The sequence below is a fragment of the Pleurodeles waltl genome, chromosome 7 (assembly GCF_031143425.1).
Source record: "Pleurodeles waltl isolate 20211129_DDA chromosome 7, aPleWal1.hap1.20221129, whole genome shotgun sequence".
Taxonomy (NCBI): Eukaryota; Metazoa; Chordata; class Amphibia; order Caudata; family Salamandridae; genus Pleurodeles; species Pleurodeles waltl.
The window spans coordinates 98,753,897-98,773,164 of NC_090446.1; the positions used below are offsets into that span (position 1 = coordinate 98,753,897).

The 19,268-nt window shown below is 42.3% G+C and overlaps 1 protein-coding gene across 2 annotated transcripts in view; it reads right to left on the minus strand.

The window, feature by feature from the left end:
* Positions 1–4,538: 4,538 nt before the first annotated feature.
* Positions 4,539–19,268, minus strand: part of LOC138303759 (uncharacterized protein SCO4629-like) — a 28,680-nt gene continuing 13,950 nt past the window's right edge. The window contains exons 4-7 of one of the 2 annotated variants that reach the window (XM_069243143.1): positions 17,651–17,803; positions 8,995–9,177; positions 8,047–8,112; positions 4,696–7,116 (exon numbers count right to left, since the gene is read on the minus strand). In XM_069243143.1, the coding sequence (XP_069099244.1) occupies positions 6,998–7,116; positions 8,047–8,112; positions 8,995–9,177; positions 17,651–17,803 (521 nt within the window). In that variant the 3' untranslated portion in view covers positions 4,696–6,997. Of the gene's footprint in view, positions 7,117–8,046; positions 8,113–8,994; positions 9,178–17,650; positions 17,804–19,268 lie in introns of both variants that reach the window. The other variant, XM_069243144.1, reaches the window with a different exon arrangement.

Sequence of the window (19,268 nt, forward strand, 5' to 3'; positions counted from 1 at the left end):
TCTCTGTGTCTCAGATGTAAACCTGTCTACCTGAATAGAAGAGGAGCCCCTCTTTAGTGTGTCCAATGTTACCCTTACAAATGGCAAAGGCGAGTTAGCAGTTTTAAATTGCTCTACCAGCCTGCAGAGGCAGGCTTGGAGAAATGCTTTACTTTGTCATACTTGTGATGGCATCAATAGTGCTGCAATCTTCTGTTGACACCTTACTTAACAGCCTTAGGTACTCCTGCTACCACACCTAAAGACGTACAAATAAGTTAAGCTATGCCAGTTTGGGTTAAGCCAATCATCCATGTACCTTTTTAAAGGTCAGAGCATATCCACTAAGTCCTGATTAGGAGGACTTGTGGCATTTCAGAGTCATTACACTAGTACCTAGTGGTTTACAATTGGAGCAAAAAGTGGGGTGAAACCTGCTAAAAGTTCGTTTCATCACATATACTGACAGTTCAACTATGCAAGCAGATTTCATTAACCTTCAGGGAGTCCAGGAAGATGCCCTGGACAAGTGAGAGATTCGCAATAGTTAGTAGTGAATTAACAAATGTCACACAAGAGTTCCAAAGACAAAATAACATGATCATCCTTTTATTTCATGGACAATAATTTAATGAAGTCTGAAATTTTGTTAGCAGAAGTATCTCAGTTAGGGTACAGATCTTCACATTAAAGCAGTCCCTGTCCCTGAGTGAAAATCAATCTAAAACTTAAACATTTTGCATACAGTGGGTGTACAGAACTTCACCCTACATCCGCACTTGGCAGTTAGACCATCATCCTTCATTATCAGGTGGTGCAAAGCCATACTTCCTACATCCTTAGTTGGTGTACAAACCTTCAACTTACAGCTGCAGTTGGTGTACAGACCATCACTGTACATCCTCATTCCGTGCTAGCAGAACTTTCGTGATTTTTTGTATTTCGTACACCAGGGTACTTATCACTGAAACTTTGCATTTGTGCAAATAAGCATTGCAAATGTATTTGTTTTTTTTCTCCCTGTGTTACAGGAAACTAGTCAAATAGTGTTTGCAGTAAGTTACAACACTGAACAAACTGTTTTTCTATTTGCATAATAAGATGTGACTGATATACACTTCTTCCCCTTTTACATGCAAAATGTGGGATTTCTGTAATAGAAGAAAATCAGTGTGTGCTACCTAATCCAATAAAAATGGAGCGGGCAATCTGTATGCTTTTTTTTTCATAGGTTAAGATTGGTTTGTTATAAACTCCAGGGCAGTGGTTCTTAAATATTTGACTTCTGTGGACCCCCAATGAACCATTACTGGAATCTGGGGACTCCCAATGAATCACTACTGGCTTTCGGGGAGCACCACAAGGGGATTACTGGAAGCTGTAGACCCCAGCCTAAGCAATTTGTATGATTTGAGTCTCAAAATGATACACAAAATACTGAAACTAGTGCACAGCAAATGAATCCATAAATGACATATTTTAATAATTTTACAAACATAGAATTTTCGAAATTTTAATAGGAAGGTTAGAGTTTTTCTAAATGTGGTTTTTATTTGTGGAAGATGAGGTGATATGCCAGACTCTTACATATTACTTAGGGCTTAATTTAGATATTGGCAGATGGGTTACTCTGTCATGACGGGTATCCCATCCGGTCAAATCTAAATCCCATTATTCCTTATGGGATTTAGATTTCAGCGGCGGGATATCCGTCACCGTTGTGATGGAGTAACCCATCCGCCAATATCTAAATCAGGCCCTTACTCTTTTTTGCCCCTAATGCATGGTCTCTTTCTGTTGTGCTTCATTTGAAGCATTCATCATTTATACCACATTCTGTCTGCTGCACTTGAGCTGCTCACATGAATCCAGTTAAGGATACAAAATTAATATTTAGCCTCTAATTTCAAATTCCTTTGTATTTATAGAACTTAAATTTTTCAGTTTTAGATTTTCCTTCTTTATTTATTTATTTATATATATATATATATATATATATATATATATACACACACACACACGTTAAATGTCTACTAACAATATTTATTTTTCTAAACAGTTGCAGATCCCCTGAGCAGGCACTGTGGACCCCCAGGGACAAAAAGACCACAGGTTAAGAACCACTGCTCTTTTATTTACAGAAAATGATGCAGGAGCAAACCTGATACATTTGGATTCACAATCTAGAATCTTTTTTTTGCCCAGGTGCAAAACAAACTTTCTGCAGTATGGAGGAAACACTGTGAGGATCATCAGCTATAACACCACTGAAATGATGAGAACTCTCAAAAAGCAGGGTCGTTCAACGTGGGACCAGAGGGCCTGAACCATGCCATATTTTCAGGATAACAGCAGAACAAGTAAATGGGCTCTAGCTGGACGAAATGTATGCAAGATGATCTAATAGGGACACCCTGAAAACGTTTCCCAAATGTAATACGATCTGTAGGCCTAGTAAAAACTGTGAAATCTAAAAATGTGTTCTGTTACTAATCATTGTGCAGTATTACAAAGTACAAAGGATCTCTTCAGAAAAACGCCACATGCAAACATGCTTGCAAGCTACAAACAATGTACATTCAAGCTGCACCATCCCACTCTGTGCCTTGGTGCCCCTTAACTGGGCACCCTGGGAGCACACCACGGCTGCATGCCTTGTGATAGTAACTGCACTATTCAGGGTGCACGTGTGGACTAGTGTTTGCCCTTTAGACAGCACACTGGTAAAGGGCAAGCCAGCTCTTTGAAACCTCTGCATTTGACGGCAGATGGAGATCCGCCCTGAGTTTCAAAGAAAAGTGGGGGTCCCCCCACAGGCAGGTCAGACGCTGTACCCACCTGCTGGGGGATACAGCGCGGTACTGTCTATGGGAACTCCAAACCTCCATCTCAAGTGGTGCCCTTGGAAGAGGCGACGACTGGGCACCACCTCTATGTGAAGCACAATCAGTGTGCCTCCCAGCCCTCTGCATAGGTGCCATCGCGCGGGCTCATATGTACGGGACCAAACCCATGTGCAAATGAGGCCCCACCCCCTTGGAATCACACTGGCGCACATTTAGTGCTGGCACGTGCTGTTTTACAGAGGGGGCTATGCAAGAATCTGTGGCCCCTGCTGAAAGACCAAAGTGGTCCTGGGGCGCAAAACAAGAGGCCCACAGCCCGGCTGCGCACACGGGCACTTTGTATAATATGGTCACTGGCATCTTATTTACTAAAGGTGCCCTAGTTGTTGAGGTATTAAATGCTTGAGTGACACTTGCCTTGCAAATTTTACATACACGAGTTCCCCAGCTTTCACATTGTTTTTTATTGATACGTTACCATTTAAAGGGCACAGGTCACCATGTTTTTTCTCCACCACACAATTAGTTACATTGAATGTACTTACAAAGTGTGTTTCAGAGTTGTAAGTATAAACAATGGAAATTTAGAGTGGGATTCCAAATGTTACGTGGACGAAAAAATGGTATGTTATCTTAAAAAAATAAAACAAAAAAGGAACTATATTATCATGAAAATGATGTGTTCCGTTAAGTATTATATTTTTAAATATTGAATGTTAATTCTATTAAGAAGCAGTAGATGCATGCTTGCAGTTTCTAAAAGTAAGCAGAGAATGTACCAACACCACGTTCAAAAGCTTGAAGTCGTATTTTTCCCTTTCGGTAACACAACTAGTTTTGTTTTAAACGTGCAACACACCGGGCACCTCTTGAAAAGTTTGAACATTCATTTTGTACACTCTGTTGTTATTATGGTCTGGCTTGACATCCAGGTGGAGAGCTTCAAAGTGTGTATGTCACTTTGGCCAGCGCAAGACAGCCGTCCAAACTGACATGCACCCCTGTCTCGTAGTGGGTGGGGCATGGGGTGACGCACCCTACAGCCCACGGAGGAACCTATTATTCCACACAGTAGGGGCCAACAGATGTAATTTTGTCACAAAACAATGGGATTGTTGAGGTACATGTGCAAAATATATTTCACCAAATGCACCACCTTTTTCCATTGAATCACTGTTCATGAATATGAACACAAGAAGAAAATATGTATTTCTCAAGAACAGATTGGGGTTTCCCATGCAGGACTCTGATAAAAATGGAACTTATATAAAGGTAAAACTAATGATTAAGTTCAATCTATGCAGAGCAGTCTTTGTGGGAGTAATGCTACATTTGGTCTCATAAGACACGCCGCCACGTGGCCTCAACATTCAACCATCAGCCCAACCCTTGTTTCATGGAGCGATGCAAGTGAAAGGAAGTGCTGCTTTCACGGCTGCTACGTAAAGGGATTATCTTAGTCTTATGAACTCAGGGGCCATCTGCTGACCAGGAAACATCTTCTGAATCAGAGCATTTCTAAGGTGAAATACTTAATAAGGGTCGCCGCCCTTTGTATACCTTGAGCCACAGCGAGTCTATAGTCTCACTTTGCGATGTATTTCAAGCCCAGCTTCAAAAAGGGGACATTCTCTTAAAAATGGAGGCTGACCGCTTTCATCTGTGTACATGGCTTGAGGTGTTTAGAGAGTAGGACTAAATGCACTTCGAAGGTTTTCTCAGACAATCTTTATTTTATATAAAGCTAGGATAGATTTTTAACCCTGTACTTCAAATTTCCACGCAGTGCCACACTCAAAACCTGGTCTTCGTGTTCTGTTTCATGATAATTCCATATAACCAAATAAAGCTAAATTAAACACTTTTATTTGAAATGTGTGATCTTTAATAAAAATGTACAAGTTGTTAGCCTTGTGAGGTTGTCTTCTGTAAAAACCTTTTGGTGTTCTGAAGTTCTCAACGATTCCCTTCAGATGACTGCTTGAAGGGAACGCTTTTGGCAGCCTGGCATTCCTGGCATGTGGACTCTAAGCCGTGACACCGTCCATTTCTAAACCTTTAAAAATGGGAGGTGTTGAAATAAAATGGGCCAGGTTCATTCATAACCAGAGGTTAGACAGTGTAAAGTAGCACCACGAGCCAAGTCAAGAATCAGTATAAGAGATCTAGATATAACATATCTGAACACAGCAGGAAAAGCAAACAAGTGCACTCAATAAATACAACCCATTAAGACCAGTCTCTGTACAAGGACCAACTAACATTTCACTGCAGCACATTCTTTGTATTTTTTCTGGAAAGAAACTGCGCCATATTTGATTTCCTTACTTTTTCCCTTTATCAATACATCTTAAATTTTTAGCCTTCATGGATTTAACTTAGCTATTTTCTGGCCCTATACACTTAAAAAGCACCCAAAGAAACAGTAGCCTTTTCTTCTCTTGCGGTGTAGCCCACTCAATAAACTAGTCCGCGACCTTTGTCCAGTGGCTTTGCACAAAGTGATGGGGCCCCCCTGCAGTATGTGAAGACTTGCCTAAAGCTCTCAAATCTCAGAGATATTCATTGGCCTTGGACAGAATGGGGCCCCCTTGAATGGTTAGGGGACCCCTGAAGGGTTGAGGTCCCCGATGCACCACAGGGGCAGCGGGACCAGCGTCAAACGCCTGGCTTTGTCGATACAACAGGAGCAGCCCAGTTGGGTTTTTGTTGTAAGACGTTCCCAGAAGTGGAATTATTGCAATGCCTCCACTTTTTTTTCCAATCACTATTTAGAATAAATTACTTGGGAAAAATATTGTTGGGAAAAGAAACCACAATTGAACAGTGTAAATAAAAACCTAAACTACTTGTAACTAAGGGAGGTTAACAAATAATAAAACAGCTTGGCCCTCTAGGTCATCAGAAGTAGGATTAACTAGCCCCATACTTGGATGTTTAGGATACAAATGATTGGACTGTGATGGTAAATAAGAAGTTCTGTTTCTACGGCTGGATCAACAACTCTCTGCCCAACTGTCTATGCCCTGGCTCTGAAAGTCAAAAATCTGGTCCCAAAAGATTTTCTTCTTTGTTTGGAGGCAATTCCCATATCTGTTGGAATTCACAAACAATAGCACAAGTACTTAAGGAAATGTGTGATAGTTGCAGAGATCTTCGAGTGCACAAAGAAATCACACATGGAAAAAATTCACCTTCTGGCAAAATATGCATATGTAAATCTGATGCAAATGTGCTTTCATAAATGTAATATTGTTTTTGATTCTCCAAGCATAAAACTGTTTTCCCATGAAGAAACACCTTCACCTACACTGTCACTTTTACCAAACATGCCTTTGCGAGGATTAAGAGTTTTTGAGACAAGGAAACTGTGCCGGAGGGTCGCCAACACCTGTGTACAGCTACATCTTAGAAAACACTTGCAAATCCACCCCTATCACTACACCTGTGAATGAGGAAATTCAACCAAACTGGCAGAAATGTGAAAAGTGTCACTTTGTGTACCTTAATTCCACTTAGATATTCAAAATGCTTTGTGAATCTGTACTTCTATGATTAATATCCTTGATATTATGGAGGATATTTAGCATGCCTGTTCTACATGCATATACAGTTGTTATTAGAGAGGGAGCTTCCTTGCTTTTTGCCAGTGAGGGAGGAGGTCTTGACTCTTGAAGTAAATTATCGTTACTGCACGTTATACTGGCCAGGAGTAACATGACTTCCCGCTGATTTTGTTCATGGGCAAAACATGGCTTTCCCGGGTGACAAGCATATTCACCAGCAGTCAGCCGTTGCATGGGTGCCCCTCCCGGGTGTAGGGGTCGTGAGTGCAGCAACACCGTGGCCGCCCGGTCTGTGGGGCCCACTATGCCACAACTGTAGGTGTGTTTCACTAGTGCTTACAAGGGTGCCCTGCCATTCTTGCTCCATCATTAGTGCCTCTAGAGCAAAACAGGTGCCAGCCACTTACCAGCATATGTGGTGATCACCTGATTTGTACCCCGGTTTGATCCCCCATTGACTCTGCCAAAGGGTATGTCAAGGAGAAAGCAGGCATTATGTTGGTGTGATTTATTCTCATTACAGGAGGAAGGGAAGATATCTGCCTAAGGATGCCCCAGCAGAACTTATCCAGTCGCCTTGGTTGAGATGTGGCAAGCATGGGTGCCTTATTTTGATTGATATCCGATGTGGCGCAGTTCACTGTACGCTTCCAGTACTTCTGCCGGGATGCTCTGCTCGATCTGAAATCCTTTACTTGGGTATTCCCGAATCCGCTCCACCGTACCTGGAATAGAAAAGGAATCAGAAAGGATCATTGTTGGATTTATCATGAGTATCAGAGAACCAGAGAGGCCTGCATTTAGACTCGTGCAGAATACTAACAGAAGGATCTTCGTCCATCCTTTACCATCATATTGATTTTACATAAATATTATCTACAAACACTAGCACTTAACGGTGAGGTATGTAAACTTTCAGAGATGCCACTGATGCTAAGGTGGCTTTGCAAGATCATTCCAATTCGGGAATCAGTAACTTTTCAATATTTGGTGACTGAATTCGAGTTGCAAAAGATTGATACATCATATACCACTTCAGTATGTAGCGGGGAAGTCTACAACATGTCCCTTCTGTTAAAGCTGAAATGAAGAAGTCTTCAAATAATGTAGGAGTTAGTCATAGGGAATCTCCAATTTCATTTATTCTAGTTCCACTGCAGCAGGGGAGTCTCTGAGCATTCACCAGAGTCTGCTTCAGCTTACAAATTACTCAGCTGATATATACATTTGTAGTCAGATAGGAAATTAGTGAAAACAATGATCATTAACATCAGTTTATTGGTTTCCTTCCTTTCTCGCAATGTCTGGTTACACTTTAAGCAAACCATTATTCAATGACCTTGACAGCACAATTGGGCGTTTGTAGTATTTATAACTAATCTTATGAGAACATCTGTGCAGTGCCATCTTTCTCACTGGCTCTCAGGCCCTGGTGGCAGTTTACAAGACAAAGATAAGCTCTTTCCTTTAGAGATCTTTGAACGGGGAGGAAAAGATTCTGCAGTCAAAGCCTTTCCTAAGGCACATCATTCAAATAACCTTTCCATGAACCCAGCTGCACTCAGCCAAAGTAGATAAACATGTTTATCCCAGGAATAAGTTCATGTAAAGGGTAAATAAAATAAAGCAAGATTAAAAAGGGTGATCTCTCTCACTTCCCAATACCGTATCAGTATGGGGCTGCAATCCCAGTTCAGGAACCAGCAAAAGTTTACCAACGCCTGAAACAGGATTAGTACATTAGTAACAAGCATTTGCAATGCAACGGGTCTCGCGTTTGCTCATGTTCGAGCTGATAGCATTGTAAACTCCTAACCCGACTTTTCACCTATCGGCAAAAGTGCATTTATGTACGTAAGCCGAAAAAGTGCATTTAACTATGTAAAGCGCTCGACTTCTGGCAAGCGAAATCGCACTAGTAAATTAGAGAAAAAGCAGTCCACGAGCCGGACAGAAAACAGCGAGCCTCGCATGTTTTCTGTACTTGGTCAATGCGCTCGAGGAGGGCTAGCCACCGGAAAAGGCATGACGTATGCATGCCTTCGACTAATGAAAGCAAGCAGATTTTAATAGGTAAGCCCACTAACCAATTAAAAACACTGACGTGGCGTCGACAGGGCTCCGAGCCCTTTTCTAAACCCTAAAGCGTCTTGCTGCGATATGCAGGCTCGACCCTAAAAAGCAAGGTTGAATTTGCAAAGTTTGAATCCGCATGTTGCAACTGTAAAAAAGCTTTGCACTACCCTTTGGACTTTACTCAAGGAAAGGTTGAATTAATTTAAATTTAATATTAAGCCATGTTCTATGATGTTCTCTCTCTAAAAGTACGCATTTGTCTCAGCACGTGGTTTAAGGGAGTACTAATGTGCTGATAAATTATACTTTATGGGCATGCAATGGCTGCACATTTCTCTAGGCTTGTGTCCTGAACCAGCGTGGTGGGCCAGGCTAGAAAGGACACAAGAAAAACTGAATACCAGCCTAGATGTTGCCACTTCTCAACTCAGAGACCAACAAACAAGCTTCTAGTCCAGTGTAGTGAATGCAGAGACCTAAAGGTGACAAAGTGCCATGAATGTGCTGCTTATGGACGATACTCTTACCCAACATGTATCCAATCAGGTCAGCCATGCTCCCCACAGATTCGTTGGGATACTGTTCAATACTCAGCTCAGGAGAGGCGACGAGGGCCCGTGTGTTCTCCTTATCACCAGGCCATTGCTGCAAGAACGTGGCTAGGACTCTGCGCTCCATGAATGGCTGCTGAACCAAAATGACTCTCTTAGCTGAAAAGGATAAAAGAGATGCAGTGAGAGTGTGAGTGAGTGAGAGAGAGAATAAGGCAACAAGTGGGTCAGTGGATGAGTATTTGTGTGGAACAATTCAGTGAGTAAATGAGTAAGGGACCAGCTGGGGGAGAGAGAGTGAGCTAATATTTAAGTGAAAGTATGTGGGTAATTGAGGCCCTTATTACAAGTTTTCCACCCCCAAACTCTTTGGGGCAAGAAAAACCCCACTCCAGTATCCGCCCACTGGCCCTATTACGGGTTTTCCACTGGGCTAGCGGGAAACAGGCCACAATATTGACGCCTGCTAGTTATCGAGCCAGCGGCAATATTGCGGTGCGCCGGGCGGAACAGCACCCATTGCACTTTTCACTGCCTGTAATTCAGGCAGTGAAAAGTGCGACAGGGCTGTCCATGGGGGACCCTGCACTGCCCATGCTAAGTGCATGGGCAGTGCAGGGGCCCCCATAGGGCCCTGGTACCTCTTCTTCGGTAGCCTTTGCATGACGGTGGAACTGCCATGCAAAAGCCGGTGTAGAGGAAACTTGTAAACCCCAGGGAAGCGCTGCTTGCACCACCAGGCTGTCAACCAGCGGCAAAATGGCGGTGTTAAAGGTCAGACTGTGGCGGCTCTGCCACGGTCATAATGTGGAGGCCAGACCACTGCTTTGGTGGTGGTCCAACCACCACCACATGGCTGGCGGTCCCAGTACCGCCAGACTCATAATAAGGGCCTGAGTGTGTGGATGGATGGGTGAGTGAGCCAGTAAAAACATATAAGTGAATTAATGAATAAATGCATGAAGGAATGAGCATGCAAGTAAATACTTTGAGGGATGCACAACACAGACTCTGTAACAAGTTCCTGGCTTGCAAGTATACATGGAAAAAGAAACAAATTACACAGCCCATTTGTTCACATAATAATTTAAATAATTCAGAAGCATTGCTCCTCGTGATGTGATATATGGGGTAAGGTACCCGTTACTGTACATATAGTAAGCCACTTAACATTCTAAAAAGGCTGAAGGCAAAGTTGCTTTTTAAGATCAAGGACTCTGTAAGCTACTATGGGGGTCATTCTGACCCCGGCGTTCTGAGACCGCCGGGGCCAGGGTCGGCGGGAGCACCGCCGACAGGCCGGCGGTGCCCCGCAGGGCATTCTGACCGCGGCGGCTTGGCCGCGGTCAGATCTGGAAAACCGGCGGTGGGAATTCTGACACCCCCTACCGCCATCCTGTTCCTGGCGGGTCTCCCGCCAGGAACAGGATGGCGGTAGGGGGTGCCGCGGGGCCCCTGGGGGCCCCTGCAGTGCCCATGCCAATGGCATGGGCACTGCAGGGACCCCCGTAAGAGGGCCCCACAAAGTATTTCAGTGTCTGCTATGCAGACACTGAAATACGCGACGGGTGCCACTGCACCCGTCGCACCTTCCCACTCCGCCGGCTCAATTCTGAGCCGGCGTCCTCGTGGGAAGGGTGATTTGCCCTGGGCTGGCAGGCGGCCTTTTGGCGGTCGCCTGCCAGCCCAGGGCAAATCCCAAAATACCCTCAGCGGTCTTGCGACCGCGTAGCGGTATTATGGAGGGGGGAACTCTGGCGGGCGGCCTCCGCCGCCCGCCAGGGTTAGAATCACCCCCTATATCTTTTTTGCACAAATGGCAGGGCTACTATAAACCTTATTACTTATGGTCACACCACCAGTCTTCACCCTGCAGAGCTTTATGAATTCCTTCCTTTCTTCACAAAACGTGTATTTGTATTTCTGGTACTTCTAAGGCATGAACCTACCTGGTTAGTAATGGAGCACTATACTCTCGCAAGCTCTAGAGGATACATTTTGGGAAAGGGACTAATGGAGGAGGTGTCCTAAGTAAATTTATTTTGTCTCAAGTATTCCTATTTTAATCACTAGCACAATTTATCTGTATTTTGGAATCATATGTAAAGAGTTCAATATCAATACCCAAGTTGCCAATCAAACATGCGTTGTGTGGTTTTGACATCCCAGATCACAAAAGGGATCATAACAGCTTTAGCCTGCACCAAATGTGCCACTCAATTCTACTAACAGCAGCCAAATACCCTAAATGGCTATACATTGAAGAATCTTTACTACATGACATGCGTTAAAGGTCACAGCTACCCAAATTTTATACATGTGACTAAAACATCAAAATATCATTGGAGTGATAGCAAAACAACTTTGCAGGTATCTGAGACAGTCCATCTGTCACCATTCAAAAAGGAACTCTAGTGAACCTGTGCTGATCATGGTATGATCTTTACAAAGCAGACTGCACAGAATGACACATGTATTTCCTATAATAGCTCTAGCTTGCCTCTCAAAGCCCTCTGGGAATATCTACATATCAAATCTGCTCACAAGCTAGAATGTCAGTCACACCTCCCATGCTTCAGCTTTTCAAGACTTTTGCAAAGCCTTATTTTCCCACTGAAATTAAACTTAATAAACCTTCACTTTCCTATCAGCTTCTGCAAGCTGATTTCACATCCTGCAACGACAAAATATTCAATTACTGGGGCAGTGATCTCACTGTAAACCAGTAGTTTGAATCTAAAACAATGGTTAAAAAACAGTATGGATATTGGCAATGTCCTTCAACGCTTCTTGTTTAACCAGAAAATATTCTTTAGAATAAAATGGGATTCTACTCAAACTTCACAGAAGAAACATTAAAGAAAACTCTTCTTGTGGACGATAAGGTCAAATTACATCTGGTTAGGCTCATGTGTTTATCTAGTGTCTTTTGCCCAATACCTGCTGGCATTGAATAAAATCTAGATTAAAAACTATCACTAATGCCCTCTTTATCCAGCACCACCAGCCATCGCAGTCAATGATTTAACACATCTCAAACATATGAGCACTGTACAGTTTTCCTGGGTGTCAAAAATGCCAACATTACCAAGCGCGTAATCCAAACATTCTGAAAAAAACAAGTAAAAGTCTTCTGTTGAAAGCTGCATTGCCAGCATAACATTCAAGCTTCTGTAGAAAAAGTGACTTACATAATATTTAGCAAATAATAAAAATTTCAAGACACCTGGGACAGCTGTCTAAATGTAGATTTTGGATCTGTTATACCTCTTATCATATGCTGCTTTACCTTTTTATTTTCTCCTCTCTTTTCTCAAATGTTTCTTTTTGCTGATATTGTACCTTTCTTACCTTGTCATTTCCCTGAGCTTGTGTCTTGACATTTTTATTGCACTGTTTTTTGTATAACTTTTATCCTGCATCTAATATCAATAATAATAAAAACATTATTATTGAAAAATTACCAGAGTAAGAAGAAATAAATCTATTGTGCAGTAGAATATTTTCCCTTGATACTTTGTTGTTTATTACAAAGATTTCATCATACATAATCTTTCTGAATCATGTCAGACCTTTCTTCAAGCGCACTTAGTTTTTGCTAGATTTAAAGAAATAACGCAATACAATTAGAGCATTTATAAAAAAAAAAAAAATAACACTGCAAGCAATACATCAACCTATAAAATATATTAACAGGGGTGAAAGCAAAATAATGGATGACTAATGTTTATAAAGTGACAACTATTCTATTTAGGAGTTAAGTGACAGGGATAGATCTGGGAAAAGTGGAAATTCCGGAATGCATAAAGTTATTGTTTATGATTTCAAGTCTGAGAGGTGCTATTCATGACTGTAAATCAGTTAAAATAGCCAATAATAATCCTATCCTTCAACGTTAATACTAATCTGAAGGACTTTTTTCCAAACTTGCCAAAAGTGCCAAAATCCTTGGTTGGATCTCATTTCGGTAGCACCCTCAGATATCTCCCTTAGAATTTATATTTACACACATCGATTGAAGAGTCTCGAGCATGATTTCATCACCGTGAAATGAAACTTTCTTACACATACAAATTCATTTGCCGTTGGGTTGTGCCTCAAATCTGAATTTCTGAGGTTACCAGATCAAAAGATAGTCTAAATTCTGATACGAGCATTTTAAAGACACGAGATTTGGTGTTCCAATGTCTCCATTTTGAAAAAAAATATTCTATGATTTTACTGTCTATATATTGTTTCTCAAATTATCTGATGTGAGCTGTCCTCTTTCAGAACATGAATTATATGTTTAAAAGTCTGTACAAGGATTGCACATCTGGAATTATCTGCCTTTCCTTCTGCCATAACTTGAATAGGGTTCCTATATGGGTCCCGAACACACTTAATACAAGACAACTTTATGGCATTCTCTGTAGGGAAATACTTGGATATTTGTAGATTCTGTATCTTTTTCAGCTTGTTAGGTGACCTTGACTCCACTTTTTCTGAAAATGATAGAGTTTAATGTCTTTTTGTGTTACACCATGACGGGTCTGGCTATTTAAACAAGCACTTTTAATGCAACGGGGCTCGCATTTGCTCGAGTTGGAGCTTTTTGCATTATAAACTCCTAACCTAACTTTTCTTGCCACACAAATTAAAAGAAAAAAAACACAGCGCAATCGCGCTATGTAAAATGCAGCGCGATCGCGCTGAAATTGAAAACAAAAAACCGGAGCGCGATCGCGCTAAGTAAACCCCAGCGCGATCGGGCTGCAGGGAAAATTAACAGATAAAGTAGTCCAGAAACCAGGCTCTAAACATCGAGCCTCGTATGTTTCTAGTAGTTTACCGGTGCTGTGTAGGTGGGCTAAACACCAGAAAAGGCATGACGTATGCATGCCTTTCACAAATGAAAGCAAGCAGATTTTAAAGAGCAAGCCCAGGAACCAATGAAAGAGACTGACGTGGTCTGAGCGTGGTTTGAAGCCCAAAGAGAGATTACTTTATGGATGGAGCGCTTTGCGCTCGCCCATAAAAAGAACTGTTTTCTGACATGAAATAAGAGCATTCCTACTCTGTCTTGACATTGACTTTTAAATGAGATGGTAGCACTGTCTCTCAGACTCAATAATGGCTGTTGGTCTACAAAATCGAATTTGCCATTTCGCTTATAGCAGTGGTTTTCAAACTTTTTTATGCCGTGCCTCCCCTAGGTGGAAAAAGAAAATCATCAAGCCCCCCTCAGAATTTTTCACAATTATTCTAATAAGTTGGCAATGTTTAATTATGTATAGGCTTATTTAAACATTGCACTTAATTTATGTTACCCTTTAAAAAATGCAATAAATTGCCATTCACAACCTTGAGGTCATCTCACACACAATCTACCACTTTCCCTTTGGGCAGGCCACTTATGTTGGACAATTTCGGGTCTGTGTCAATGAATTAATATTTGAACTTTTTGAAGCAATGTATTGCCTATATTACACTAATGGTGAATATAAAGCTGTTCGGCATCAGGGACCATAGCAGATCTAAATGTCTACAAAAGTTGAACCGACACAGTTAGGAAACGTGGTGGAAATAGCCAACTTATGAGAACAAATCAGTACCCAAAGCCAACATCTCCAGAAGAAAGCCAACTTCATGGCTACATTTTGATTCTTTTCTAATAAACTGAGCAGAGCAATTTCTGAAACTTTACATAATTTTTGGTCCTTGACCAAGGGTGTCCCAAAACGATTCTCTAATAAACTTTACACATGCACAACTTTACACTTCAACTTTACACAGCTTTTAATGGATGACATGTAATAAATAAGGCATGTAATTGCTCTGATTGTTAGGTAAGATTGCATGTCGGAATGGCGGCTCACGACATCTAATAGGACAAACGTTTTCTACATGGTGTGGACAAGCAGTGCTGTCCAGGTATGTCTTTATTTGGTTAGTTCTGGCATTTTCTGTCCTCCAATTAACAATCAGTCCACTGGAGATGCTTCTTCTATTTACTTCATTACCAATAACTGAATTGGTTCTCTGGTTATTGGTGGACACCCAAAATGTGGCTCCATTCTCAGTGAAGGTGGTGTCCACCCAGGCTGAGCAGCGGCAGAGTTTGGTGGCAGAGAAGTGTGCATGTATCCTGCGGGAGATCTTTGCCTGTATCCCTGTTGAAGGCTGCCTACAGATTTTTCTCGGGTGAAAAAGATTCAACTATTACCCACAAGGTGGTCCCTTGTTTCAAAATATATAGTAAATATTTAATGGCTGTCTGATTGGTTGGTTGAGTGGTTCTCGGATGTTGGTGTGTACTGCAAAATTAGATTTTTTTAACCATCCAGCATGGGTGTGCTTCTATCCAAGGATGCGACACCACCAAAAGCATCATGTACATCATGGTAGATGGAGAACGCTGTTCAATTCTTTTGCTTAGAGTGGGTTTCTCCCTTCTTGCCTTAGTGAAATCTATTCATACCTGTCTTCCGGCATTGTTGCTGTTTTTTTAAAACAGCAAGAGCCAATTTGACTGACATGGTATTTACAATACCACCTTGACCAGTCTAAACTAATGTCATCAGTAACCTTTAGTCACACAGCCTGGAAAAATGGATGACACCAGGAAAATGCACTTCTCCAAGGATGTAACATGGTTTGAACTTTTAAGTAAAATAGACTTTAAGTAAATAGACCTCTGGATGTCTCTGGTTTGCTGCATCCAAAGGACGATACATTCGGCCCTCGGCCAGTATCAGTAGATCACCTTGATACTCAGAAGGCATGTCCACCAATGTAGGAAAAACAGCTCACATGAAGTGGAACCTCTTCTGAGTTGCTGCCCTATCGCTGAGTGTGGCAACTGACTTCGCAGTACGTATACCATCATTCGTTCCCCACTCACAGGCACATCCGCGCTCACACTTGTGGACACCCATTATCTTGCACGGGGCATTCGCACAGTCATTCACTGTCGGCTCCGATCACTACCTCACTCCTCCCTGCCATTCAGAAACCCGGAGAACTGGCTGAGAAATCGCCAATCCTGCGACGAGCAGGTGTACATAGAGGGTGGTCCCTCACGGCCCTTCAGCCAACGGACCCTCCAGCATATCTCCCCATAACTCCAAATCCCAGCATTTTCGGCAGTGCAGACCAATTTTTGCAGCCACTTCTCTGCAAAATCCTAATCGCGCAGGTTTGCTCTCTATTAGTCTAATGTTGGGGGGTCAGGGCGAGTCCAGTCTGGTCTAATTTAGTAACACTTGAACCCTATTTCTAGGATGTAGAGTTACAGACACTCACCTTTTAAAGTTGCAATTGAAACTCCACCTCCGAGTCCATATTAACAGAGAGTGAGAACTGGAAAAGGCAGTAATTCAGTGGGTGCAGTTCCCATAGAGAATCTACACCCCATATCATGGATGGGGAGATCTAGGTCCCCATGTTTTCGGTACTTTTGGGACTCCATGGTGGATGGCGGCCCGGCACTCTACCAGTGCTATTGAAAAGATAGGAAATAGTTGGGTCTTAAACTGGTTACAGCACCCAGGTGACTTGCCCCGAGGGCTACCTGGGCACCAGCAAATGGATCCAATGTGACCAGTAACTTCATTATTAGATCTAGGAATACCTGTGATGTGGTGAAGTTGTGTCGTTGTTTGGATGGTGGGTTTCGGGCAGTGCTTAATTTGAGCTGGTGATTTCTGGTGCTCGGCACTGGCAGTTTATTGTTAAGACTGGCACTTATGAGAGCCTGCCACCTGGTGGCGCAGTTTGCCTAATTTTGTGTTTCTGACTTCCAAAATGAATGGGTTCGAAAACACAGGATCTTAGTTTACCATGTGCAATATACACTAAGAAAACCCGGGGCTGGCATAGGAGTACGGGTTGTGGTCAGAGGCACAGCCCGACCCTGCTTGCCAGTTAGAGCACTACGGGGCAGCAGACCATGTCTAAATGGAAATATAGAAGTGTTGTCGCTCAATATCCAAAGCAGTTGTTTGCTCCTGAAAAGTGCAGGTACTCTTGCATTAAATGTCTTGAGGGAATGCTGAGAAATGCAGGTACGCTCCCTTACAAATTAAAGAAGTGCGGGTACTCAATACCAGGCAGTAGCTGCTCATTTAAAGCACTGGTTTCCCCCGGAGAGGCCACAGTCTGTCCATCTCAGAGATGCCCTCTTCCCACTCTTCCAAAATCCTCTGACCAGCACAGACATCCTACCCCCTACCCTCACAAATATTTACTATCTCCATTATCCTCAGATTAGGAGTTAAAGATCAGACTTGATCGTTCTAGAATGGATTAGGATTAAACCGGCTTTAAGGGACTGGGTAATTCAGGGTATGTTTGGTTAGTTCCCATTATGGGTAGTTCAACGCATGATTCCCGTTAATCAAAAGCCGTCTTCTTTAATAATATCAAATTATATATTTTTTGTTCTGTACTTTTTGGGGCAGGGTCAAGACTGGTTTGCATGCAGTTAGGACCTGTCCATAAAGGTGCAGACAAGCTGAAAAACAATGGAATAGAGCGTGTCTACAGTAAGAGGTTCAGTTAAATGCAATATTTTCCATCCATTAGTGTTTCTTAGAGCTAACCTAGTGCACAAGTGAACTGATATGAGCATCACGCCTCCCTCCCCTCTTACCTGGGATGTTTTTCTCGTTCAGGATTTGCCATGAAAACCTTATATTTTCTCCTGTATTGGTTGCCCTTTTCTCCAGAATGATCTTCGTTTCGGGAACTCCTAATTTCATTGCAATATCAGAAAAGACCTCGGCTTCTGGTCGGCCCCACACACCTGCAACAAGATAGGAGGGGAAGCGGTTTGACGCTCACGGACTATGACAGAAGCCATGCTTGCAAACATACTTCAGAACATTTGTTTTTAAGGGGCGTGTCAAGCGTGGTAGTGGAAATCTGATTGGACAAAAGTGTACAGGCCGTGGGATAGGAAAAATCTTGGCTCATTGTCTAATTGACATAAAAATGGACTATAACTAGAGATACTGGAATCATGCGATTTTGGGGCCAAGGCGTTTTCTGCATAGGTGTGGATTTGACGCATTTGCCACATAATCCGTCATCCGCTACATAATCTGCTGATTTTAACAAAAAGGTACTTCTAGGTCAAGGGATCAAAGGTTATTATACTTCAGCGACAGCTGTTGCAGTGCAGTGGAAGGAAAGCCTTTTGTAAAGGTTGACTGTCACATTTCCGTTAGTTAATACTGTAATTGGGTGTTACATTAGCACCCATGAGGTGCAACCCTGGTCCAGATAGTACCCGTCACCTTTCTATTACTTATAACTTCATTTGGGTGTGAAATAAGCACTAATGATGTGAAACCCTGGCCCAGACAGTGCTAACGTGTAAAATGACAAAATAATGAGGTAGCGCTATCACAAAATTTGCCACAGTGTGCCACAGAATTTGCCTTTTCTTAACTCAGATTATTCAATCCTGCCACATAACTGGCCCCTCTGCCGCATATTTCCAGTGGCCCTGGCTATAACAGACAACTGAAAGTACAAAAGAAACAGAAGAAGGGCCAAACTGGCAGAGTTATTCCAAGTAAATTACACACAACAGCCATTTTGCAGTAGAGTGGGCCTCTGCTTGGTAATGAGAAAGGAGTGATTTGGCGAGGATCATCATGTTGCAAAGGGAGCTTCTCTGAAAATCAAGAGTGGAGTTTAAATACCATGATGGAAAACAAATAAGGTGGCTCTCGGTTGCTCAACACGTTTAGTTAACAGGGTAGTAATAGACTGTGGAAAATAACATAAATAAACCTTGGAAAGTAAAGTATGTAAAAGGAAATTTAAAAAGAAAATCTAAGAATTGATTTCTAACTGGTAGATGCTATCTACCTTGAAAATGTTGATTTGTTTTGGTGACTTGTTTGTCATGACTGGTATTCTATGAATTGGGTTTTCTGTAAAAACACATAAAGCCCTGCACAGTATTTATTTTTTCTCTCTTTTTGTCTCTTTTGCTCCATCTGACTTAATTCACACTCCTTGGCATGCAATCTGGCTCAACATTCTGACCAATCAACTGCACCATTCTAACCACGTACACAACTCATGGGGAGGTCTCACACCACCTCCTACAAAAAGCGTGCCACACACACTTCTATGTTATGAAATAAGCAGCACGGATATGATGTCATAACATTTCAGGTGTTTGCATATGAGTACCAGTTTAGCAAGGGGGAAGCTAGGGCACTCTGCAGTAAGTCTGAAAAAAAGTTTTCCAGCAA